The sequence below is a fragment of the Myotis lucifugus genome, unplaced genomic scaffold (genome assembly GCF_000147115.1).
Source record: "Myotis lucifugus unplaced genomic scaffold, Myoluc2.0 scaffold_53, whole genome shotgun sequence".
Classification (NCBI taxonomy): Eukaryota; Metazoa; Chordata; class Mammalia; order Chiroptera; family Vespertilionidae; genus Myotis; species Myotis lucifugus.
This window is the reverse complement of record NW_005871101.1, coordinates 1,537,925-1,564,485: the sequence shown is the minus strand read 5'-3', so window position 1 is coordinate 1,564,485 and position 26,561 is coordinate 1,537,925. Positions and strand designations below refer to the sequence as shown.

Here is a 26,561-nt window from a genome sequence, read left to right as displayed (position 1 = left end):
ATTGAAAGGTCCCAGGTTCGATTCCGGTCAAGGGCATGTGCCTTGGTTGCGGGCACATCCCCAGTAGGAGGTGTGCAGGAGGCAGCTGGTCAATGCTTCTCTCTCATCGATGTTTCTAACTCTCTATCCCTCTCCCTTCCTCTCTGTAAAAAATCAATAAAATATATTTTTTAAAAAAAGCTAATATTCAAAGCCAGATTTGTCCAACTCCAAAGCCACTGCTCTTAGTTCTATACTGAAAACTCCTAGGAAGAAGAAGGGCAATTACCCATGGTGATAAAACCAAAGCTGCTAATCATGAAAGAAGAGTTCAGGGATATCTTAATCCAGGGCTAAAGAGAAACCTGCCTTTGGTTCTCCAAATAAAGGAGCTTGTTAGGACACATTTATAATACTTGCTTGTGAATGGGGATAAGTTGCATGTTTATTACACAGGGGAACACATTATAAGCCCCTAAAATAGGCTAAGATTTAAAGACCGAATTTTATAAGACATTTTAATATTAGTGTGCTCTCTAACAAATGGTTTGCCCCAAATTTAGTTCTCAATCCATGGAATGGGAATAAAACTATGTAATTCTTATAACAGCCCCAGGGACTGGTCAGTTTGAACTTGAGAAGGAAATATGAGGTGTACAGATTGATAAATGCCACTACCTTCCAGATGTGTGGACAAGGCTACAACCCCTGCTGCTCCTGCTCACTTGCCCTGCTCTCCACAGCAGTCCTTGCTATTAGGTAGGCATTTGTGTCAACTTGTCGATTATTCTCACCTTCACTGTTGACTAAATGTGACAAGAAGTTGAAGACATTTTTTGTTAAAGAATTATTTACTATTAGAATTTGAAGGGACTATTAACATTTTTCTAGGATGTTATTTTTTAAAATATATTTTTATTGATTTCAGAGAGGAGGGGAGAAGGAGAGAGAGAGAGAGATAGAAACATCAATGATGAGAGGGTATCATTGATTGGCTGCCTCCTGCATGCTCCCTACTAGGGATCAAGCCTGCAACCCTAGCATGTGCCCTTGACCAGAATAGAGCCCAGGACCCTTCAGTCCACAGGCCAACGCTTTATCTATTAAGCCAAACCAGGTAGGTCTAGGATGTGATTTTTAAATTTTTAAAAATAATTTGGAGAAATTTAATAATTATTCCAATAGAAATTTTATTCAATATTCTAATAAATAGCACCAACAAAACTAGACTTTTAAAATCAATACATACTTATTTTGTAAGTTTGATTATATAATAAGTTTGATCTAATTATAATCAATGACAACAAGGAGGTTGTTTTAGTGAATACAAAATTGGAATTTTTTGAGGAGAATTTAAAGTCACATATCAGCTTCAATATATTATTAATTTGGAGTTTTGTTTGGTTTTGAAGAATAGAGAAAAATCTACATTTCCTAAGACAAGTAACAATTATTTTTTGTTTACTTATTTTGGTAGCAATTACTTTTAAAGAGCATGTTTTGAAATCTTTATACTGAATAACATTCTGCACATGAAAGGAATAACCTGACAGTACAAATTGAGAAGTTGCCATTTTCCAGTGCCTTTAAAATTGGCATATAATGTAGAGTTTGCTGCTTGTGTTTATTTATTTTATTTTATTTTTTTAAAAATATATTTTATTGATTTTTTACAGAGAGGAAGGGAGAGAGATAGTTAGAAACATCGATGAGAGAGAAACATCGATCAGCTGCCTCCTGCACATCTCCTACTGGGGATGTGCCCGCAACCCAGGTACATGCCCTTGACCGGAATCGAACCTGGGACCTTTCAGTCCGCAGGCCGACGCTCTATCCACTGAGCCAAACCGGTTTCAGCTATTTATTTTATTTTTATTATTATTTTTAAAGTGTCCTTGATGGTCACTTGTATTAGTTTTTAATTGCTGCTATAACCCTTATAATAGATCCATCAAGACAATCCCTACATCTCAAGATCCTTAATATAGTCATATCTGAAAATTCATTTTTGCTATATAAAATAACATATTCACAAGTTTTGGGGATTAAGATGTGGACATTATTGGGGGCCCTTATTCTACCACAGTCTACATCTAGTCTCCCAAAGATTTACTTCTTTCCCACATGTAAGATACATTCACTCCCATCCCAACATCTCCAAAAGTGTCAACCCATTATAGCATCAACTCAAAATCCAAAAGCTCATCAGCTCAAATTCCCCAATCTCATCAGGGAAGAATGAGGCTTAGGCTATTCTTAAGTGAGGTTTGCTTTTAAAATCACAGTTTATTAAATGTTAAAATATACATACACATTATAAATGAGAATTAAGCATGTGTGGATCCCCTAAAATTATCTCAAGGTGGGGTTATGCACCTGCAAATTATATTTTTACAGATCTAAGGAAACAGACCCAAAGTAGGTCAATGAGTTGCCTAAGCCCACATCTCTTCATGGCAGCATTGATTGAACTAGTGACTTTACCATGACATTCTCCAGGCAGCTCCTAGATTTGCTTTATGCGTTAACCGTAAGCTAAATAAATTCATTCAACAAATATTCAAGTGCCTACTTGTATCCCAGGCACAATGCTCAATGCTAACAATGTGATAATACAACAATGGGCATGACAGATTCAAGCTCTGCCACAATGACACTTACTATAGTCTAGTGGGGAACACAGATGGAAATCAAAGAGTGACAGAGATGGATAGCTGATCTAATTGGGGGTAGTAGGGGTGATGGCCCCAAGAAATCCAAGTTTGAGCTGAATTCTAAAACCCTTGTGGAAGTTACCCAGTTGGGAAAAAAGAAAAAAGTGTGATGTGGTGTGACTGAGGAGGGAAGCATTTTCCTGGCAGGGAAACAGCGGTTGCCAAGGCCCTGTAGCTGGAGGGGGTATGGCAAGTTGTCTTCTACGGGAATTGTTAGTGCCATGGAGAGAAAAATAAAAAATGTCTGCAGGAGACACTGTGATAACAACATGCACTGAACATTGTGTCCTACATATTGTTCTCAAATGCTTTATAAATAACTGTATTTACTTTTCACACTAACTTCCTGAGGGAAGTGATATTATCCACATTGACACATGTGGAAGAAGGAAAGGTTAAGCAACATGTCCAGGGTAAGAAAGTCATGCAGCATATGCCCAGCTCTCTCTTATGTGGAGGTGGTGTCCCTGGGAGAAGCAGGTAACCCAAGTCTGATGTGCATCTTTCTCACACCCTGACTCTTCCAAACAATCCCAGATTTTTTTTCTTTTTGTCCAGTTTTAGCAAACACTCATGGAGTTTGCTAACTATGGGCAAAACACTCTCCCAGAGGCTCCTGGGAGAAGGCCATTTCCTTATTCTTCAAAGAGAGATGCAGACTGGCCACTAACTTAACCGACAGGAATTCAGTAAATAAGCCAGAAATAGAAAATCAGTGAAGCAGGACTTCAAATGCATCCTTCTAGTAGGCAAATCCCATGGTGTTACTTTGCTATTTAACTTCTGGCCCCACATTGGTCTAGCAGTAGTTGGGAGAAGGAGTTACAGCCTCCCGCCCCTGGTAAAAAACCACCACCAGCACAACAAACAAAACAAGGCAAAACCAAAAAAACCTCCCCTTATATCTTTTTTATTTTTTATTTTTATTGATTTGTTACAGAGAGGAAGGGAGAGGGATAGAGAGCTAGAAACATCGACCAGCCGCCTCCTGCACACTCCCACTGGAGATGTGCCCGCAACCAAGGCACATGCCCTTGACCGGAATCAAACCCGGGACCTTTCAGTCCGCAGCCGACGCTCTATCCACTGAGCCAAACCAGTTTGGCCCTCCCCTTATATCTTGTCTACATATTGAATTGTTGCCTAAAACTATTTGATCAAAGTATTCAATTTGGAAAATAAAAACTAAAAACCTTGCCAAAGCCCTTGCCACAGCACCCAGTGTCTTCACGACCTGGCCCTAACTTGTCCAGATTCGTCATGTGTCACGCTCTCCTAAGCACATTTTAGTCTTTACACTATGCAGTACTTTCCAGAGCATGCTCTGTGCGCTCTCAAGCCCCACACCTTGGTACAGGTTGTGCCCTTGGCCAGGAATGTCCTCGTCTGATTGTCCTCCTAGGCTTAATCACTACCCCTCACTGCCACACCCAACTTAGTAAGTTTGTTTATAAATTGTATAAGTTTATTGTAAAATGGATTAGCTTTACTTATAAATATTTAGGGCAAGGTTGTGTTATTGTGAGCGCGCCCTTCAGGCAAAAGACCACTTTTTCATCTTTGAATTTCTAGTGGCTGTCATAAAGGATGTATTTAGTAAATGCTTATTGAATAAATTAATGAAAGATCACACTAAATTAAACACTAAACACCCTTCTATATTTAATTATGTGGTTAAGAAGATGGACTTAAACGATAGAGTTAAAATGCTCAGGCAGATTCACTCCACCATTTACATGTTACATTGAGCAAGATACCTTAAAATATCCTTGATTTTCTTATCTATTCTTGGGACTAATAATAGAATCTATTTTGTGTGCTGTTGAGGGAATTAAATGAATAAATATATAGAAAGTATTTAAAAGAGTTCTGGCAAATAATCACTCCATCAATGTTAGTTACCATTATTATTATTTTTGGCTGAAATATAAAAAAATGTAAGTAGAGGGGTACTTTACTTAAGGACCAAATCAGTTTTAAACACATCCACTATAATATGATCTGATGTCATAGTAACATAATTCTCCTGGTTTTGCCTACCCAGCATCCTTCCCACCCTTTTCTCTAAAAGCTCTCAGGTTTTTCTTGAGGAATCATGTTTCCCAACTCTCAGTTCCTGTGGTAGTTTCCAGGGTCAGCCACCCAACCCAGATGTGGCTGAAGAGAAACAGGGTTTGGTTCAGGGCTGGGACATAACCCAAGCTGGGCCACTGATACTCAGACTGGCACCTCTGCAACGGAGGGTAAGGAATTAATTAGAACAGGAATCTGCAGGTGGGAAGAAAACAGAGCCCAGAGATGGAGAGAGACACAATTCCTAATCACAGCATGTGACTTCCTGGGCCCTGCTGAGTTTTTTTCTTTTTGTGACTATGCAATAGCCAGGAAATTCTGTTATCAGCTTCACTCAGTTTAGTGGGGCTTTGGTACCACAATCCAAAGTGTCCTGAGTCATGTGATCACCACCGCATCATTGTAAAGGTGAACATCTTGATGTCAACTCATTATCTCATTAAGTCCTACATGGATTTCAAGGTGTCATTGTAAAGAAACTAGTTCACACCATGAATTTTTGTCCAGATGAATATGGGGATTTATCAAAGAATCATAGTATCTTCATACTTGGTGACCAGAGAGCTGTAAACACAAGACCCTAGAAAGTGCTCCTCTGACTTTGGGGGTGCATGGAGCTCTTTGAGAAGCTTGTAGAAAAGGCAGGTTCTGGGGCTCCACCCAAAAATTCTGCAGCAGGCCCAGGAATCTGGATTTCTCGTGCACACCCCAAAGGTGCTGATAGTTCAGTGATGCTGGCTGTCCACTTTGAGAAACACCACCCTAGAGGTGCTTGTTTAGAACAGGGGTCCTCAAACTTTTTAAACAGGGGGCCAGTTCACTGTCCCTCAGACCGTTGGAGGGCCAGACTATAGTTTAAAAAAAAACCTATGAACAAATTCCTATGCACACTGCACATATCTTATTTTGAAGTAAAAAAAACAAAACAGGAACAAATACATTTGTATTTGTATGTGGCCCGCGGGCCGTAGTTTGAGGACCCCTGGTTTAGAAGTTGTAGGCAAATCTAGAGTACACAAATCCACTGGGAAGGAATCCCCAGAAAGCGACAAAATGCAGAAATTCCCATAATTATTTCAGAAAGTAAAATAACTTCAAAGACAGCCTGAGTTTAAGTACTAATTCTGAAGCAAGTATTAAGAAATTTGGAACTGTCTCAGATCTAAAAAGGGAAGGAAATGAGCATTATATCCAGTTATCTCTGTGGCTATTTTCTATAAAATAAAATAAAAAAAGTGGTATGGAATAAAAACAATAATTTAAGCAATAATTTAAAAATTGATTTCAGGCTTATGGCTTTATCAATTTCATTACAATAAACGATAGTAACTCTGCAGTAAATCATTGCAAACAATTAACAAAGACGACCTTTGAGAATTCATCTCAGTTTTTAACAGAGCAGCTATAATGAGCACAATTATAATAATTGGTAAGAAGCTTTTGCAACATTCCATAATACACAAAAGACAACATGGCAAAATGAAATAGATTGTTTTCTGAGGATACCACATGAGTTTCACAAAGGAAATCTTATGTTGACTGAGATGCGTAAGGGGGTGATACAAAAGTCATTTGATGCTGTATCAGATACCCTGGGAATAAGAAAACCATTTCCAGATGTGTATCCATGTTTGTCTTTGTTAGGGTCAGTGGTTACATAATGGTCAATGATGTGCCTACATCAGGGCAACTATCCAGCCCTTTCAACAGGGGTTCCCCAAGAGAATTAAGCCAAAATACTATAAAGCATCCATTGTATGCAATGGATCGACTCTCCTATGCATGAAAATGGCATTAGCTTTGTACCATCCTTGGGAGAACTGAGAAAATAGTCTCTCAGATCATTTTCTTGTAGGGCTTAGCTGCCTTGTGAAACCCAGTTTAGGAAGGTTAACTGCCACTCCTTAAAAACTAAAAAATCTCCTCTGGGATACACAGCTGTGGAACTGTTCTGATCCCAAGCAAAGTGGTCTAGTAAAAGTAAGTGGTTCATCAAGCAATTTAAAGTCTCACAAATAGAACCAGAAACTAGAAAAGGAATGTCCTGTGCTCTCAGGTCATGCTGTGCGCATCAATATTCAACTCTGTGCACGCATGTGCCCCGAGATTAACGATGTCAGCGGAACTCAACTGCAGTTCCACAGAACCACACAATAAAACTTTACAGCACAAATGTCTTGGACTCCATCCACAACCATGAGCTGCTGAACTGCCACGTGCATTGCATTATGTGCAGATCCTATTCACTCCTAGGAAAATACAGTAGTAGGACTTCAACAGAATAACGAAATAAATTTTCATTTGTTCTGTGCTGGGAGCTTTGTAAAAGGTTCACACATTTATAAACGGGTTTCTATGTGGAGACTGATCATACGTGATCTTGATTTCTGTGTCCGACCCTGCTAACTGACCATACCAGTATCCATTCTCCCTTCATTCTTGGCTAGTAGAACCCAGATTTTTAACTGCACACATTGGTAGAATGAAAGACTACATCTACCAGCTTCCATGCAGCTAGGTATACCCAATGAATGGAAAACTAAGTGGAAATGTTGTATGTAAGTAGGAAATATTTCACTGGAAGGGGTTCTCTTCTTTACCCTTCAGCTATCAACCCCTCCCCCTCTTCTGCCTGGCAAAGAATGTGATCAATGGAAATCTGACAACCGTCTTGAACCATGGACGTGACCTTAAGCGTGGAAGCCATGCAGAATGATGGAGTAGAGATAAAACGATCCTTCTACTCCACCACATTGCTGCCCTCCATCCCTGGGCTGTCAATTCCAGACTCCTTTAACACAAGAGAGCAAGACACTTCCGTCAGGCACAGGCCTCTGTTATCTTGAGTTTTCTGTTTCAAGTGGCAGAACCTAAACCGAATTAGTATAATTTGCATGCAGTTTCTTATTCAGCAAAGGCAAGGTGAATTAAGAAACTAATTTGGATTAAATATTTGAACTGGTTTGCAACCTCTGGAATTGGAATGATGTACTTAGGACAAATAAAAGGAAGTACTACTTTATCTAAGTGCTAGTAGGCATATGAAAACAACTTTTTTACTGGTTATAAATGTATATAATTTAAAGAGGAATTCAGATCAATAATAAGTAAAGAAAAGAAATCAGTACAATGTGTGGTATAAATGAAAATTAGTGAAATTAGTATTATGGTAGAGAGCATACCATGTAATATATACTATCAAAAATAACAAGCCAGAAAAGGTATACATTGAAGTGTGACATGCAGACATCCATGTGCCTCTTTTAATTTGCATATTGGTTCTTGATACCATTATGTGACCAATTCATTCTATATGTAGTTACATTAAATAATCCACTTCTCGGCCGATGGAAGACTTTGGTCTTTTAGCTTTTATGTATAGCAGACAAACATCTTAGAAAAATCCCCAGGACAATAGAAAATTATTAACATGCTTTTGATGTCCAGTGAGTCCTTTCAAGTCTGATTTTCACTCTGTACTCTTGAAAAGACATTAACATATTTTAAGTGGACTCAGCAAAAAGGAATGAAAGCACAAGATTGTATTTCAAATAAAGTCTATTCCTTAGATTGTTTTTGATCATCCAGGCAGAAATTTCATTTCAGTCTTGCTCTAAATAATGATAAGAATTTGTGGTTATTACGATTATTTGTTCAACAATACTTGAGGGAGGAAATATTAATGTTAAATATCCCACTAGGAGATGAGAGCTACCCACACTCTTGTCAATTCCAGTGTTCGGTGGACCTCTGGGAAAGTGTTAAGACCCATCACTTCTGTGTAATCTCCGCAATATTCTTTTAATACCTGCAAATCCGTGTTCTGTCTTCATATGCAAATATCTTTCATTGTGGTTATGTAAATTATCAGTGCACATTACTTATTCTTCACTCTAACAACATAAGGCAGAGTGTAGATATCTAATTTAGAGTGATTTACTCATTGTCTTCTCGATCAGCTGTTGGATACTCTTACTTCTTTATATGAAGCACAAGTGGGAAAAGATTTTAGATGTTTAAAAGGATTCTATTTCTAAAATATAATTTTTTTCTATCCCTAATTTCTCTATCACAAATATATACATATGATTGAGAGGGCAAGAGAAAGATACATTACCCCTGTGACGTCCATAACCTTAATGGCTGCAAGCTGGCCTGTTTTGACATGGCGACCCTGTATGAAAAAGATAAAATAAAAAGGATTTTAGTTCTGATGAGCAATATTATCATTCAGTTCCAACTGTGAAGAACAATATTACCTAGATTAATGGTACAGAATGCCAGTGGGGAAGACAGACAGACAGACAGACAGACACACACACACACACACACACACACACACACACACACACCTTAAATGCTTTGAGATCAATTTCTATTTAGTGTTTATTTTGTAGAACATCTCCATCACTTTGTCTTTTGGGCTTGTTTTCACACTGGTTGTCAAGTTAAATAAAAAAGGCAATGCTGAATAATTTGGTCTACCTCCCCTCCATAGTGTTAGATGAGGGCTTGTGTGAGAGTGGATTTATGTGGCAGGGGAGCTAGACATGACTGGAGGAGACGGTATTTCCTCTGTCCAAAAATATTCACTATGTGAAGAAACCTTAGTTTCCTTGATAATTAAAGCATCTTGTAACGGTCTCAATTGGTTGTTGGTACTTCCATTTTAGTAACTGCTATAATGTCACTGACAGTAACAATGGAAAAGACAGTATCCTAGTTCTCCATTTTAAATTTCACTTCGAAGCTGAAATAACAGTTCCCGATGAGTCTGACAGATGACTGAATAATACAGCTCTGGGATGGCAGCTTCAGCTACATTGAGACCCTGAAGATGGAACAATTAGCAGGCTCAGCTCAGTCCCAGGCAACGGCATCCCCAGCGCCCAGCAACAGGAGGGCAGCTGAGCTGTCAACTGTGGAAGGGAGAGGGCCCCGAAGGAGGCTGCCCGACTTGAGTGGCCTTTTACATCACTGGAGAATGTCAAACCTAATTAGGATCCAGACTGAGGCAGACTTTGAGGGACTGGCCAGGAGTTAGCTGACCCAAAGATCACTAGAAACCAGAGACACAGCCATTGCTGAGACAGGGTTTAGAGAAGCAACTTCATAAAATCACAAATAAATTGCACAGAAAGAGCCCTTCAGGTGCTTCATCCAATACCCTTCTTTCAGAGGGAGGCTGAAACTCACAACTAATAAGGACCTAAAACCCAGGACACTTGTCCTGCTTCTGCCCTCCAGATCCTGAATTGAAAATTCTTATGATGGAAATGTAAAAATTATTTTTAAGCAAACTTTCTTTTCATATTTTACTTGAGTTAAACATTGAGACATTCATCTCTCATGTAGTATTTTGTTAATTTTTTTTTTAAATTTGAGGACAAAGCAACAAAGGATGATGTTATTAAAGGAGAAATTTAAAGTGAAAATGTAATATTGCTCCTAATTTTAAGTTACTTCCACTTATGAGAGCAATGAAAAATATAAACCTAGATTCCATCTCAGTTTGGATCTAAAAATACACATTCAACCAAGGACTAAAAATTAAATTCTGAGGGGGGTGGAATATTTTAAAGCAGTGGTTCTCAACCTTCCTAATGCCACAACCCTTTCATACAGTTCCTCATATTGTGGTGACCCCCCAACCATAAAATTATTTTCATTGCTACTTCATAACTGTAATTTTGCTACTGTTATGAATTGTAATGTAAATATCTGATATGCAGGATGTATTTAGGCGACCCCTGTGAAAGGGTCATTCGACCCCCAAAGGGGTCGCAAACCGCTGCTTTAAAGGGAGACAAAGGGTTACATTTTCCCCACAAAAAGTACTAGAAAAAAATCCTGTCAGATTGCAGTTGCTGAGTCATTTCTTAATAAAAGAATGAAGTAAGATTTTCTTCTTCTGAAATAACAACAATAACAAAAATAACAGACTAAATCTAGAAAAACAAAACTGAAATTCCAGTAGCTCCCAAAGCCTTATGTCAAGCATCTCCTCAAGAGTAAAAGGCCCATCCACAAGGAAAGAGGAAGAAAGCACAGCAAACTGGAGAAAGTAGAGGCAGTGGGGTCACTCAGAGCTGGCGGGCTCAGGCCAGCCTGGTCCCCTGAGCCCCTTCTTCCTTTCTTCTACCTCGTGTTTGAGGTAAAGAACTGAGTTGATGCTTGTTCCTTACAGAATAACTCAACATCAAGGTGAAATCTAAATCACTCAAGGATATAGCACTCTACCCCTTTACCTCCTCCCTAAAATGAATGCGAGAGAAAGAACAATGGTTTTGTCATGAAATAGCCATGTAAGCCTGGGCTTTGTTATAGCTGTTATTTATTTTCTAAAGAACAGCAAGATGGCTTTAGAGCTGCTAGCCTGAAGCTAGCCTGGAAGAAAGAGTATTTTCATTTCTAGGTCACTGAAATGCATCTGCTTCCAGCCGACCACATGAGCAAACGGGGTTGTGGAAAATGCAGACATTCCACCCACTATCTCCTTCCCCTGTCCAAGGTCTCACATCGGGTAGAATGTTAAGAGTTCCTCATGTTTAGCTTAGATTAGATCTAGCCTTTATTGAGGAAGATTTCTTCCATTTTCTAATTGCAGGTGATGGGCTTAGTTTCATGTTTCCACAGCATTCTACACGAATGCAACTGATCATATCCAATACTGTGCTTTTCAAAATGTGCATCTCAAGAACCATGAAAATAAACTCAAATAGAAAAAAAAATCACAATGTGAACATGTAGCAGTGGCAGTTGTTGCATGGATCGAATGTTATAGTACATCTGTCTGTCTGTCTACTATCCATCCATCCATTCATCCAACCTTCCTTCCATCTATAATCGATGCTGTAGTACACCATTCAGATGTAATACTGAAGTGCCCTACAGCTGTCAGCCAAGACCCTTTTTGCTCATTGGCCTCAGCCAAAAGAGCACCTGCTCAAAGCCACGCTCCCTCCTAAAGAAAACAGAATACAATGACAGCAACATAAAGGCCCAGACCTCTTGTCTTAAAGTAGGACAATTCTGAAGGGCCATCTCAGCTCCTGACCACTCCAAGGGATGGCTGAGGTCTTTGCTGAGACTGCATTGCAGTTAAGCTCTTTCCTTTGCACAATTCTACTTTCTTCACAGGTGTAGATCCTAAGAACGCTCCCCAGTAAAATTCCTCCATATAAATCGCCAAATCAGGATATGTTCCAGAGGAACCCTCCCTCAGACCGTTGGTTCCAGGAATGACCCTTATCACTGGTGGCGGGTGGCTTGTTGACTGCTCCTGACATACTGTAGCTGTGCCACTGCCAATTGTTCACTAGTGGGGAACAGGAGGAGGATACAGGTGCCAGAGAGCACACTGGTGAGTCCAATGTTTCATACTTTTAAGAGTGGAAATAGTACTTTTAAAAAGGAATCAGATAGCTTTTACCGAGAGACACTTATGTACTGGAGAAAGGCAATGAAAAGCTAAGGGTGATGAAGGCAATGTGTGAAAATCATAAGGGAGATGAGGTTAAATCCTGAGATCTGTGCACTGTCTTCAATCAAGATGGGAACATTACATCTGTAAGCTCAGTGTGTTCATTCCAAGTTTCAGAGTCTCATTCCTTCCCAATCAGGCTGGAGTTGAGAGTTATACCTCTTACTCTACCCTGGTAATTAATTCCTGGGTCTGGTCCTCAGCTTTTTCGACTCTCTGGCCGCAGAGGATACAGGTCTTTTGTTAGCTATCCAGGCAGCAGTCAAGCCTGAGAAAGCCATGTTGAGCTCAGACATCTCAGGAATGAGGGTCTGGGTCCTTCCAACAAGACTACCATCTAGATCAGCAAAGATGCGAACCAAGATTGGGGCAAGGGTGGGGGGTGGGGGTAAAATGAGGAGGAAGGAGATGATAAGCATCAGTTCCAACCATTAGACATTATGTAATGGTGAGAGCTTATAACTTTGCCTAGGAAAAGAGATCGGCCAGAATCCTGGAGGAGCTGTTTCCAGAACTTACTATACAGAGCAAGAAGACCCAAGTAACACAAGTGACTGACTTGTAGTATACAACTGTGATATGACTGCCCCCCTCCCCCCAATCCCTCCTTCAGGAATGAGGTTCTCTGAGTCTCTCTCCAGGAATTTACTTTAGCCAAACACAGCAGCTGGACCCAAATGCATGCTCCCTGCCTAAATTAATGCCCTTTGTCTGGAGGCAGCAAGTGGGCAATGACTAGTTGGTGTAGGAATATAAAAGCCTACACCCCTTATATCAAAGTGGAATAATGTTGAAGGGCTATTCCAGCTCCAGAGCTCCCTTTCTGGGTTTGCTTGGGGCTTTGTAGCTGCATTCAACTCCTTCCACTGCCCAAATCTGTCTTCGCTCTCTCACGGGTGTTGATACAGAGAGCACTCCCCAAAAGATACCTACCAGCAAATATCTGTCCTCAGAATCTGTTCCCTAGGGAACTCAATCAAAGACTCTATCTATGCATCTACCTACTTACCTGCCTATCTACCTTCCTACCTACCTACCTATATATTAGTATGTGTATTCTTAATACTAATGTAAAAGAATATATTTCTTACTGCATCTGGGGTAAAATTTTTAAGAAAAGCTCTGACCTAAAAGATGAAGATAATAAACTAGGTCAAGCATTGGGAAGTATACTACAGATTTTAAAAAAACAACAGCATGTTCAAAGGTCCTGTTGTGTAGTTACTAGAGCATTTGAGTAATTAAAAGCAAGGCCAATATGGCTGGAGTAGAGAGTAAGTGTCTAACAAGGACTTCACAGACCACTTTGAGGAGGTCTGTCTTTATCCTAAGACCAATGGGCAGCCGCTAAAAGGTTTGAAGCAACGGTATAGAGTGCTCAAGTCTGCATTTTGAAAAGATTGTTCTAGGGTAGTGATGGCGAACCTTTTTTTTAAAAAAATATATATTTTATTGATTTTCTACAGAGAGGAAGGGAGAGGGATAGAGAGCCAGAAACATCAATGAGAGAGAAACATCGATCAGCTTCCTCCTGCACACCCCCCACTGGGAGTGTGCCTGCAACCATGGTACATGCCCTTGACTGGAATCGAACCTGGGACCCTTCAGTCCGCAGGCCGATGCTCCATCCACTGAGCCAAACCAGTCAGGGCAATGGCGAACCTTTTGAGCTCGGCATGTCAGCATTTTGAAAAACCGTAACTTAACTCTGGTGCCTTGTCACATATAGAAATTTTTTGATATTTGCAACCATAGTAAAACAAAGTCTTATATTTTTGATATTTATTTTATATATTTAAATGCCATTTAACAAAGAAAAGTCAACCAAAAAATGAGTTCGCGTGTCACCGCTCACACGCGTGTCATAGATTCGCCATCACTGTTCTAGGGGCAAGGCATACAACAGAGGAAATCAGAAAAGATGATGGAAAAATAATAATTATAATGCTACTTAGTATTGTAATTTGAGATATGATGGCGACTTGGACTGGGATGGAAGTTACAAAGAAGGTGAGTAGTAGAGAGTCAAAAAGAGATATTCAGGAGGTCAAATCAACAAGATTTGGGAGTGAGTCAGATATATACTGACCCCACATTTCCCACAATGGCTGACACAGCAGGTACCTGATAAATATTTGCTAGATAACAGATTGAATAAAGTAGTGAGATTTGAGGGTTGTATTCAGGTTCTTGGTCAATACCATCCATATGTCTACATCAGTTTCTCCCATCCCCACCCACTGCCCACATTTTTATCCAGCTGCAAAGTGTAGAGCAGCAGATGAGCTGGGGTGGTAAGCAGGAATTCCAGTCATTTCACAGCAGCTGGACCCAAAATAAGTTGGAAGATGAATTTAGTGAAGTTCCTTTAAATTTTACAGAGACTTTAATTTACCTCTCCACAGATCACAGAGAAAGTAGAAATTGGTTTTAGCTTTTTCCTCCTTGAACTGTAATGATGATGGAGGTGAACTCTGGTTTCCCGCTCACCGTGAAGATTAAAGCATAGTTAAGATACCTCTTTGGACACCTTCAGGAATGCGACCTTTCTTTGATACAACTTATCTTGAGGCAAAGAGGTAGACCAGACACCTTTATGAAAAGACTCCAAAAATCCTTATAATCCAAGAACATGGATTTCACAGACTATATTTGGCACAGTGTCTACTCCTAGGGTTTTCCCAGGTTAAATGAGGCCTCTCTTTTTCCTTGGCCTGCACGTGCCATTCATTGGTAGCTTAAAAAAAATCCTCCTCTCCATGGAGGCGGAGCTGTGACCCAGACATCACTGCTCCCAAACTGTGGCAAAGATGAAGGAAGGAACCTATACAGGGCAGTTCCCCAGCAACCGCTCTCCATCGCAATACCACGCTCTGCGAATTCCTCTGCTTGGCACCTCTGAGAGCAGAAAATGGATTGTTTTCAAGATCCGTCAGAGCTGGCCCCTCTGAGAACGGAGGCTTCTCACAGACACAGGGTGGGGAAGAAAAGACAGCGCTTCATTTTTCTTTGTTAGAAACTAGGATTCCTCCATCTTCGTGGCTGCCAGTTTGGCTCCGTTTATAAATCAAAATGGATGATTACAGGGGGAAAAAAATCAAATAGCCACAATTTTTAGCAGACAATAGTTAATGTATGCAGAGTCTGTGGCAGGGAGCCTGCTGCCTGTACCCAGGAAAGGCACGCACAGATGAAGCGACAGCAGTGACGAGGCAGGCAGGCTTGTGGGGTGACGAGAGCTCAAAAAAGTAGCAGAACCAGTCTCTTGGCCATGGCCTTGAGCCAAGAACACATTTCCCAGTAACCTTCTCTCCCAACCCCTAAAATGAGCACAAAACCAAAGATCTTATTACTACTAGTTTATGCCACAGAGTAACTGCAATTATTCGTGGTTTTTGTACATTAAATTCTGGAAGGATTGAGCCCTCGAAATGTTGGGGTTCACAGGATGGGGGTGGCATATGTGCATCCAGCCAACTCCTCAGCCGTCCCCAGTATTCCACCTCTCCCAGCTGCCACAGCAGCCTTCCCTATCCAGAGTCAGGGGTTAGATGGCATTCAAAAGCCCTGATCCCCCACACCAGTCCAGGATGAAGTGCATTCACAATGTTAGTAAAGGAAAAAGAGTTACTATATGTGGTGAATTTTTCTCAGAAAGCCAGAGGTATTCAATTTAGGCAGACTTCTTAGTGTTTGTTCTTTCTTTTGCGTTAAAATGTCCATGAGTTAAATGTTCACATGGCTTCAGAACACTAAAACCCCTCCGAGGCGGGAGTCTGTTTAGTCCTCTGACATTGCCTAGAACAGCATCTTGCAGAGAGCAGGCGCTAAGTCACACTGGGAAACAGGATGCTCCCAGGCCTAGCGGACCTCGTGAGCTGCCCCCCAGCACAGTGCACAGAACGAATCCAGCGATCCATGGTAACCTGGGAGAATTGGGGGAAATACCTGCTAAAAAGTGGCAGAAAGCTTTTCTCTTAGGAAAAGTGAGACTATGAGAAAGGCTCCCAGTTTCATAATGGAGGAAGAAGCCACATGGGCTGATGTGTGTGTTTTGCTCAAGAAGGCTTTGGTTTTGGTGTGTTTTCCCAGTGGCCCATGGAGTGAGCCTTGGAGACTAGAGCAGACACTGGTATTCTGCGTTTTATAACTTCACGGTTTATCTGAGGAAAAGTTCAGGGAGAGAAAGAGACCACGAGAACAGCAAGGCCCAGACACTGCCCTGCTGTAGTTCCTCCCTCTCGGTCTCCCCTTTTCCAGAGAATAGTCACCAAGGCAGGACAGAGCCCACTGTTCTTGGGAAAGGGCAGCCCATTTTTCTAGGTTTCAAATCAATAGCTCCCTCTCTAAGGCCTATTTTATGAGGCAACCCTGTCTTCCCCTCGGGACCTCTGGCAGACCCTTTGCTCACTTCCTCCCGCCTCCAAGCTGCAGATTAAAAAGATATACTATGTCTTCCCCTCCAGGCCGCATAGGTTTGTCAATTACAGTCTGACACTGCCCCCCCCCACCCCCCCAGTCTGGAGATTTACAGCCACGTGGTCAGGAGTGGGTGGGGCTGGCTTTGCACCAGGAGGCACCATAGGCATCATGGGGGTGGGCAGAGATAAATAATAATAATGAAAAGGCAGTGCTGCATTTTATTTCACCTAATTTACGGCTTCAATAGGAAGCCAGTCCACCCACTGCGCTGTCCGAGTCACTTAATAACAGAACATCTGTGGCAGCAGCAAGAGCAGGTCTGGAAGTGCAGAGCTGTGCGGGAAGAGAAAGGACCAAGCCAGTGTGGCGGGGAAACAAAGGGACAGGACCACAGTGTTCCCAGCTATCACTCCTGGGGTGGCAGGAACACAAACAGGGACCCATCTGACTCTCTATCAGGGCTGTGGATGAATAAAACCCTCTCCCAGCGTTCTCAAACCTCCAGAAGTTTTAATTAAAACAAAGGAAATGTCAGCAGGAGAAGCGCTGGAATAGAATTAGGACCCACCAAATCTAAAGCAATAAGGGGGGAAAGATGAGGCATGAAAGGCAGGCTTTCATGTTCTTACTGAATCCCTGCTCTGTTACTGACACAAAAATCAATTTCAACAGGCTTTAGTTGTATCTGAGCAGGAACAGAAAGGACAGATGAAATTCAGTGAGCAATTTACTGGAGTCATAATGATTCCCACAGAAAAAAAAGGCTACAATGAACACCACAACCAAATGCCTCCTCTGTCAGAACTCTGTAAGAATGTGTGTGTGTGTGTGTGTGTGTGTGTGTGTGTGTAGATATATAGCAATAGATGTAGATATAGCAATAGATATACATGTAGATGCAGATATAGATTTAGGGGGCGGAATTTTAAACAGTTATATATGTTTTGTCTTTTAAAAATGTGGTTAAACTCTCTAGCTCACACCCTTAAAAAGGAAATTTTGGCCCCGCCCTCAGGAGACATTTGGGGATATTCAGAGACATTTGTTGAATGTCGCACTTGCTACTGATGTGGGTAGAGGCCAGAGATAATACTAAACCTTCCGCAATGCACAGGACTTTCCTCTCCCCCAACAGGCATTATTGGACCCAAAATGTAACGGGGCCAAGATTGACAAACCCTGATTTAAAAAAAAATGACATTTAATAGGTGCTCCTTGAATGTTGGATTCTAACAAGTGTTGTATTCCTCACAGGCACTAAGGTTACAAGATCAAACATAAGGCCTGGCCCTAAGATGTCCCGGAGAATAGTGTGAGGGAGATGGAGATGACATTGTTCCTTCTTTGCTTAGCAGCATTTACAGTATTTCTCAAATTCCAACCCTCATGACATTTTAGAACAGAGGTAGGACCAATAGCCCCTGAGACCACCCAGCTTGTGTATGTGTAAAGGCCAATTCCAAGATCTCCACTGTCTCCCAATGAAGCATCATTCTCTACATTAAAAAAAAGGCTGATGAGGTAGTATTGGGGTTAAATAAAATTTGGTTTTTGATAGCTGATACAAGCTATAATTTTTGCTAATTATATCCATTTTGGAAAGATACCTTATTTTCATTTCTCAACCATTTTCAGGTCTTCTCCACAACTCTTCATAGTGCACATTCGTTCCCTCTTCTCAAAGTTTACTGTAGTTTTTAACCAGTGGCAGCTCCATTCAGGAATACATTATTATGTTTGAATAAAATACAAATTATGATAAAACTATCCTTAAAACAAAAAGGTCAATTATATAAGAATAAAGGTGTTTTTCTTGATCCAGCATAAGTTCTTCAAATGAAGTGATAGAGGAATATTTTTATTGTTGTACTTGATCTCTTTCCAAGAATTAAGGAAAGTAGAATGCAAGTTTGGTTTTTTTTTTATTTTTTTTGGAAAAAATAAGATAAGCAACATTAGCAACATTATATTAGTGGCAGCCATTCACTGCCTTTTAGGTCTTTGAGGATTAAAGAACTCAAGTTTCTTCAAGGTGGTCAACAATAGCATCCAGATATGGATCCTCCACAGTGTATGAGAGGAATGACGAGGACACAGTAATGGTTCCACCTGCAATAGCGGAAGGGCCAGATCTCCACACAGGCTACGGATCTCCCTCCGCCCAACAGAAGTCCTCTGTGTCAGCACAGGCTGCATCAGCAGTTGTGCTTTCCAAGCGAAGGCCTGCAAATCCTTCTTTGGGTAGGAGGGCGAGAGGACAAAAAGGACATTTGTTTTGTAAATGCAGAACAGCTCTTCCATATTCATAATCTTTCAAAGTGGTAGCCAGCATGGACTCCAGCAATGTGTCAGCAACACATCCATCCCTGGGAAGCTAGTGGCTGAGAGTAAGTACTCCTGTGCCTCTCAGAAACCTGTGACCTCCCCCAACAATAATGCTGAGAATACTTTTGTCTGAAATCTTGCGGGAGGGGAAGTGGGAGAAATATGATGACACCCTGAGAAAAAAGTGAGAACTCTTTTAAGTAAATATGACATACCCGGAGCTCTGGGCAGGCCAGACCGGGTGGGTAGCTGACTAGTTAGCAAATGCATTGATTTGCAGCTAAATTTAGCTGCAATTCAACTGTGACCTGTCAGGTAGCTTTCTCTCAAGGAGGGCTAGGTTTCCCTGACTCCAGTGAAATTCTTCACTCCCACCACATTTTCCTGATGGATGAGGGACTGTGAGAAGGGCAAGGTGAGCACCTTGCTGACTTGTCTGACAACCTTCTCTTCTCAAGCAGGGGTTGATATATATATTCCTTATTAATATATACACACACACACACATATATATATATATACACACATGCTATATAATAAAAGGCTAATATGCAAATTGTCCCCACAGGAGTTTGACTGACTGGGAGTTCGACCTCTCACTATGACTTGCACTGACCACCAGGGGGGTGGCACCAAAAGAAGGAAGGCCCTGGCCAGCAGCTGGGGGAAGGAAGGTCCCAATCAGCCCTGGGCCGGCCAGGCCTAGGGACCCTACCTGTGCACAAATTTTATGCACCGGGCCTCTAGTGTGTGTGTGTGTGTGCGCGCACATGTGTGTGTATGTGTGTATATATATAAATCTATCTGTATAGATACATAGATCTATCTTTATCTATCTATGCCCATGTCCATGTACTTATTTATTTATATTCAGGTACTGTGTCTTTCTCCCTTTCCTCCAATATGCATTTACACTTCTCTTCCTTCTTCTCCACTTGCTCACTCGCTTCCTTCAGATCTTGACTTAAAAGTCACTTTCTCCTGGAGTCCTTTCCTGGCTCACCTTATCTAAAATTTCAACTCTGCTCTATTTCTCACTATTCTCTTCCTTCCTTGCTTGACTGTATCATCTAACACATTACAGGATTTATTTATGTATGTATGTATGTATGTATGTATGTATGTATGTATCGTGTGTACTGGATATCTCTTGCTCCAGAATGGAGGTGTCCTGAGAGCAGGCACTTCCCTTTGCTCTGTTCAGTCCTCTGTCTGCAGGAGCAGAGCAGGGCCTGCACTCAATCAATCTATGTGGTGAGAATGAGTTCCCAACTGCTTTGTGGAAACACTTTTCAAGTCCCTCTGTCTCTTTCGTAAAATTCACAGCATATCTCATTTGAAAGCAACAAGTACTGTCATCAAATGAGGAAATTGGGTTTCAGAGAAGCAAGTATTTTGCAGGTATATTTTCCTTTCAGATTGACCTTACATATAAGTAAACCAAGCAAGAATGCTTCATCTCCCTCTTTTTTATTCTATTTAAAATTCTTCTAAAGCCTAAAGGACAAAGAACAGAGCTATACATTTAAATGCCTGATAGTCAGAGTATATTTTAACTAGGAAGATTTATTTGCATAACTATATATAATTGTTTTTATGCTATATTTTTTACAATTGACATTCAATATTATTTTATATTAGTTTCAGGTGTGGCTAGTAGTTAGCTACTCGTGTTTTATTTAGATAGATATTAGCCACATGGCCTGACAAGTTATATAATACAGAGTATTGAAAAGCTGCAGCTAACAACAACCAACAGATCAACCTTACAGGTAGCAATTAATGATGAAGCTGTGTTTTTCAAACCAAAGAGAACATTTGATAACTTTTCCTTGATACAAAAATAAAAAGAGGGAGTTAGCATCTTTGCCTAAACCTTTCAGACCTAAGGTCACCTGCACAAAAGAATGAAGAATTGCCTTCCTTCCTCATTTTCATTTGTGGAATAGTTTTTGGCACATGGCCAAACACTCAATATCAAGTCTAATTTAAACCTAGCTGTCAGGCCCTGATTTGTGTTACCTTGGGCCCTAGATACTTGCCTAATATCTAGAATATCAGTGTCAATCGGCATTTCTTTGGCATTAATCTTGCCTTTGCAACATTAATGACCTATTTCATTGGTGGCTTCTGTCTTCAGAAGGTATAGTAAGAAAATAAAAATGGAGCTCATTCAAGCAAATAACTGAAATGAGAGTTTTTAATTATTTAAATATACCTTTGCTGTCTCAGGAACTCCTAAACAGAAAATCTTAGACTTAATAAGCCATTAAATGATTGGCCATTAAATTTAATGCCAATAATAGAATGTATTAATTTATTAATCATTAATGAACATTCAACAGCATATATATATATATATATATATAGATAAATCCATAAAATTATACATATTATGCATAAAAAGCTCAGTTTATACTTTAAACATGTATATAATTCTAATTTTACATTTTTAAAACTTTTAAAATCCTTTTGTGAAGAATAAATTTTAGAAAACAAATTTTGAAGCCATGAAAAATCTTTGGAAGATAGTAAATGCAGGGAAGCTGAAGGAGTAAAAAATATTCTATTTAGAACTTGATATGTTTTCAATTTTTCAGGAAGGCTTTAGGCAAATCTCTTTAACTTTTCATCTATTTTATAAATAAGGAAAATAGAAGTACTTGTTATGCCTGCTTTCCCTTACAGGCAAAATTGCAAACAGGAGCAACCAGCTAGAATGAGTTCTTGAGTCACCTTATTGAGTCAACATTCCATTTGTGTTTTTCATGGTAACTTCCAATAGAGTTGTCGAACCATGACAATTTCTGTTCAGAGGCTCACAGTATATCATAAATATAATCAGCATGATATTTCACTATTAAGCAAAATGACAGTCAATGAAAGCTTTCTGAAAAGGCATCATTACTATTCATTAAAATGGATTTCAGTGCAAGTTAGAATATGGTCAAGTTTTTACAAAGAAAAGTCTTATGAAGATCATCTACATTTCACATAAAATGAGCACAATAATTATAATAAGTTATAGAACCCTTCTTAAGGGTCATAAGCCATATGGTTACACAACTCCAACAAATACCATTCCTATTCTTTTCTATATAAATGACCCTTCCTGAGTTGAAACATTGATTAAAATTAAAATTTATAGACTACTTACTAAGGATCTATTATAAATGAACCACTGTATCCATCTCTAAGGGGTATGAATTATAAAAATCATTATGTTTATTAAAATCAATAATGTTTCTTTCAGTAGTTTAATTTTGTTTTGACAGATTTTACTCTTAAAAAAGGTTTATAAAAATATGTTATTTCCCCCTGTTTGTTCTGTTTTCAGAGCCTTCTTCAAAATTAACCATGATCAACATCAATCATGGCATCTTATTTTGGGGAAGACACCATGAAACACAATATTACCTTAAAGAAAAGTAGGAAGAAAGTAATCTACCTTATTTCATTGAGAGAAGACCATTTTTATTAGGTCCACAATATTTTTCCCTAATTTTACTTTTCAAGGTCCTTCAAGAACAACCTTATTGGAAGAAAAAATATTTGAAGAGGGTTGAGATTCTAGAGAGGCTATTTTTTTTTTTTGGGGGGGGGGGGTGTTTTTTTGAAGCCATGATAAAATTTTAATTTTGTGTTTAGCGCTATACTATTCTCCACAAAGATACTCTTTTACTCAAATAATCAATATTCTAATACACTAGAGGCCTGGTGAACGACATTCGTGCACTCGGGGTGCGGGGGAGGTGTCCCCTTTTGCCATCTGGGAGGCCTCGGGGGATGTCTGACTGATGGCTTAAGCCATCAGTCAGACATCCTTAGCGCCGCCAGCCGTCACCATGGGAGTGAACTGACCACCAGGGGGCAGCTCCTGCATTGAGCTCTGCCCCCTGGTGGTCAGTGTGCATCATAGTGCCCGGTCATTCTGCCATTTGGTCAATTTGCATATTACCCTTTTATTATATAGGATTCTCAAATATATGCACTTATCCTAAAAGAACAACAACAACAAAACATACACACACACACAATGAAAACCTTTTCTCGAAGAGTTTAATAAATGATTGCAAAAAAGGGGCTTCCAATATCCTAATTTATATTTACCAATATAAAATCACTCTCTAGTTGGGTCACATACTATTTCTGTCACAACTTTAGGTGAATATACTATTAAGAAAAATATCACATTTTCAACCTGAAATCTAATCTACTGGCCTCTGTGTTACAAAGGTCATATGGAAATGAACATGATTGTATTTTATCAATTGACATACCCATATTTGACATACTTCACTAACTAGAAAAAAATAATTCAATGGCAATAAGATAACAACGACTTACTGGTTCTCTCTATATATTATAGGAGCTTGTCTAGATTTCAAAAAGAGGCCAGAAATTACTATGAGGTTATGAACAAGGAAAAAGGAAGCTACTTAGAAAATTTATATAAGCTTCCTAACGTTTTGTATTTAAATACACCGAAAATTATTTATGAACAGTTTCTTTCTGGATTGCCAATATTCTCAGATAATCTTAAGAAATATAGTATTAATGCATATAATTGGGAAAGGAAGTTGAAATAAAAGAACACAGTAGTTCAAATCTGTTGAACTTCTACCTCCATTATGTATAAAGGCACTAGCTGTGTAGGGATTTGGACTCTTAAAGACTATACTCTTCACCCAGCTTGTGTGGCTCAGTGGTTGAGCATAGACCTATGAACCAGGAGGTTATTGTTCGATTTCCAGTCATAGCACATGCCTGGGTTTTAGGCTCAATCCCCAGTAGGGGGTGTGCAGGAAGCAGCAGATTAATGATTCTTTCTCATCATTGATGTTTCTATATCTCTCTCCCTCACCCTCCCTCCCTCTCTGAAATAAATTTTAAAAATATTTTTAAAAAGACTACTTTTCAAAACTGCACTTAGACCAAGATGCAATTAATACAAACTCTACAACCTAAACTGAAGTTAGAGAAGTTATCATATCCTGTGAGATAGATTTGGTAAACAAAAACTATTGTGGAAAGGTGTCAACACATTTAAAATATCACAGCCTAAGAAACAGGCTGGGGGTGAGATAGGTGGACAGACATTAAATATATGAATGTTGCTGAAACAATTGATCACCTCTTCATATTAAAAATAAGAGAAATATTAAATTAAAACCTGAATTTAAAATTTATAATTTTCTTAGAGATTTATGAAGGTAATTAAAGGACCAGAGTTACCTAGGAAGGTTGGGACATCTTTTTAAGATGCTTTTATTAGATTATCATAATTTTAGTATGATAAAGGTGTTATAATACTCCACAATGGAAAAGGGGAAAATGAAAAAATGTTTTAAAAGTCAGTGTAGTGATTTTTATAGTTGATTACATTCATTTCCTATTGATTATGTCAGTCCTTCTGATAAGTTTCCTTTGAATACCTACTTAACACAAATATGAATAAAATGCTATTTTTTACCTTCATGAAACTTACAATCATGGATTTCCTTTATAATAACATTTTTAATATTGTGAATTTTTAAATATAAGTAAATGGACATCAATCAAGTCCTGTTGGAAATAGTAAGGAAAAGAGAACTGGAGGTGGGGAATAGAAAGAAAGTACAAGTCATTGTTTGTGTAGGGCAGCCTTGAAAACATAAAGGAAACAGAAGCAAGGAAAACTGGATTGTGGCATTTCAGATAGAAGGCAGAGAGCTGTGTGTGACAGAGAGATGGAGAGAGGGCTGGGGAGGGAGAGAGAATGTTACAGAAGGGGTTTGAAGCCAGGTCAGGCTGTTCCACTGTTCTGCCATATTCTGGATATTAGAGACACAGACAACCCTGTGCTCTGGGGAATGGAGTTGAGAAATGTACTAGGCTGCCCTGAGCTGAACTTGCTTAGATAAACATCACCATAACATTCTACCCAAGTCTAATGAAAAGGTACATCTTTGAGACAACAGTGGGAACTAAGATGACTCCACACCTACCAGCAATAAATTAGACCCCCACTGAACACTTGGTTAGAGGATCAGTCAAAGAAAATGTGTCTGTTATGCTCATACTTCAAAACAAGACAGATTCTAATCACCTAAGTAAAAACACAGGGGCTGGAAATAATAAACGGTGTAGCAATCGTAGCTGGTAAGTGAAAATTATTATCAACAGCTAAGGCCTACTTAGTGCTTTCTATGTCAGGCACTGTTTCAAGCAATTTACATATATTAATTCATCACAACAAACTATAAGGTAAGTATTATTAATACCCTCCTTTTACAGACAAGGAAACTAAGGCATAAAGAGGTTACATCACTTGTCCAAAATATCCATTATTTATAATATGTAGCACCTTAACTGCTACTGAAATTATTTAAGATATGCAGCACTGAAGTTCATTTCCTTTTCTTATTGTTTCATTTTAATAAAAAACGTATTTCCTAAGGCTTTCAGGATTTCACTTACAACCTTAGTCTTTCTAGCAGTAGTTTCTCTCTCCCAAGACTTGCATTTTCAGAAATTTTCAGCTTGAGAAACTGATAGTATGGTGGATTGATGCCCAGACACTGCACAGAATTAGAGCTAGAGTAGCAACTCAGACTGGGCTGGGCAGCAACAGAAGCAAAGGTAAGATTTTAATTCAGTCCCAAATGATCCAAGGAACAGGAGAAAGACAGGAGGACATTGAAGGCACTGAGCATAGAGGTATTGGTCCATGAATGATGAAGGGCCAGAATCTGTGCATGGCTGTGACATCCCATGTGCATGAAAAACAGCAGAAAGTCAGGTTGGAAAGTAGACAAGGTCCCCATCAAGAAGAGCTTCCCATGTCATGCTAAGGAATATGACATTAAAGGGTTTAAGCTGGAAGTCACAGGATCAGACTAGATTCCCGAAAGGACACCTATTTCCTTCTGCCCCACCTCCCAACCCACCACCACCCAGCTGTGGTATTGCAGTTCATCCATCCTCCACCAAGATGTGTCGACTATGAAATCAGTCAGAATCTTATAGTCATGTAGCAGAGAGGAGAGGATGGACCCAAGGAATAAATAAGAATAGAATGGACTTTTATATGGGGTGTTGGAGTTTTGAGAGAGAAGAACTCTAGGAAGAAGCTGACAGGTCTGGTGTGTGCATCTGGGTAGATAAGGGTTCCATTCATTGAGAAAGAGGACTCAGGAGAAAACATGAAGAGGGAAGAGGTGACTTCAGGTGCCTGATGCACATCCAGACTGATGTGTCCACAAGGCACTCAGTTGAGGGATTAAGCTTCAGGGCACCGAGCAGGTCTCATGGAGACAGAAGGACTCATAAAAAACACTAAGAGCCCATCCGGTGTGGCTCAGTGGTTTAGCATCGACCCATGAACCAAGAGGTCTCCAGTTCGGTTCCTGGTCAGGGCACATGCCCAGGTTGCGGGCTCGATCTCCAGTGTGGGGTATGCAGGAGGCAGCCGATAGATATTTCTCTCTCATCAATGCTTCTATCTCTATATTCTCTCCCTTCCTCTCTCTCTAAAAATCAATAAAAATATATTTTTTAAAAGGACACTAAGAAAAAATGAGCAG

General features: G+C 39.8%; 1 protein-coding gene across 9 annotated transcripts in view; it reads right to left on the bottom strand.

Moving 5' to 3' along the window:
- The window catches only part of TNIK (TRAF2 and NCK interacting kinase), a 280,941-nt gene that overhangs the window by 140,630 nt on the left and 113,750 nt on the right, over positions 1-26,561 (bottom strand). For all 9 annotated transcript variants that reach the window (XM_014455950.2, XM_023753889.1, XM_023753886.1 and 6 more), the window contains exon 3: positions 8,884-8,940. In XM_014455950.2, coding sequence (XP_014311436.2) covers positions 8,884-8,940 — 57 coding nt within the window. The remainder of the gene's footprint in view (positions 1-8,883; positions 8,941-26,561) is intronic.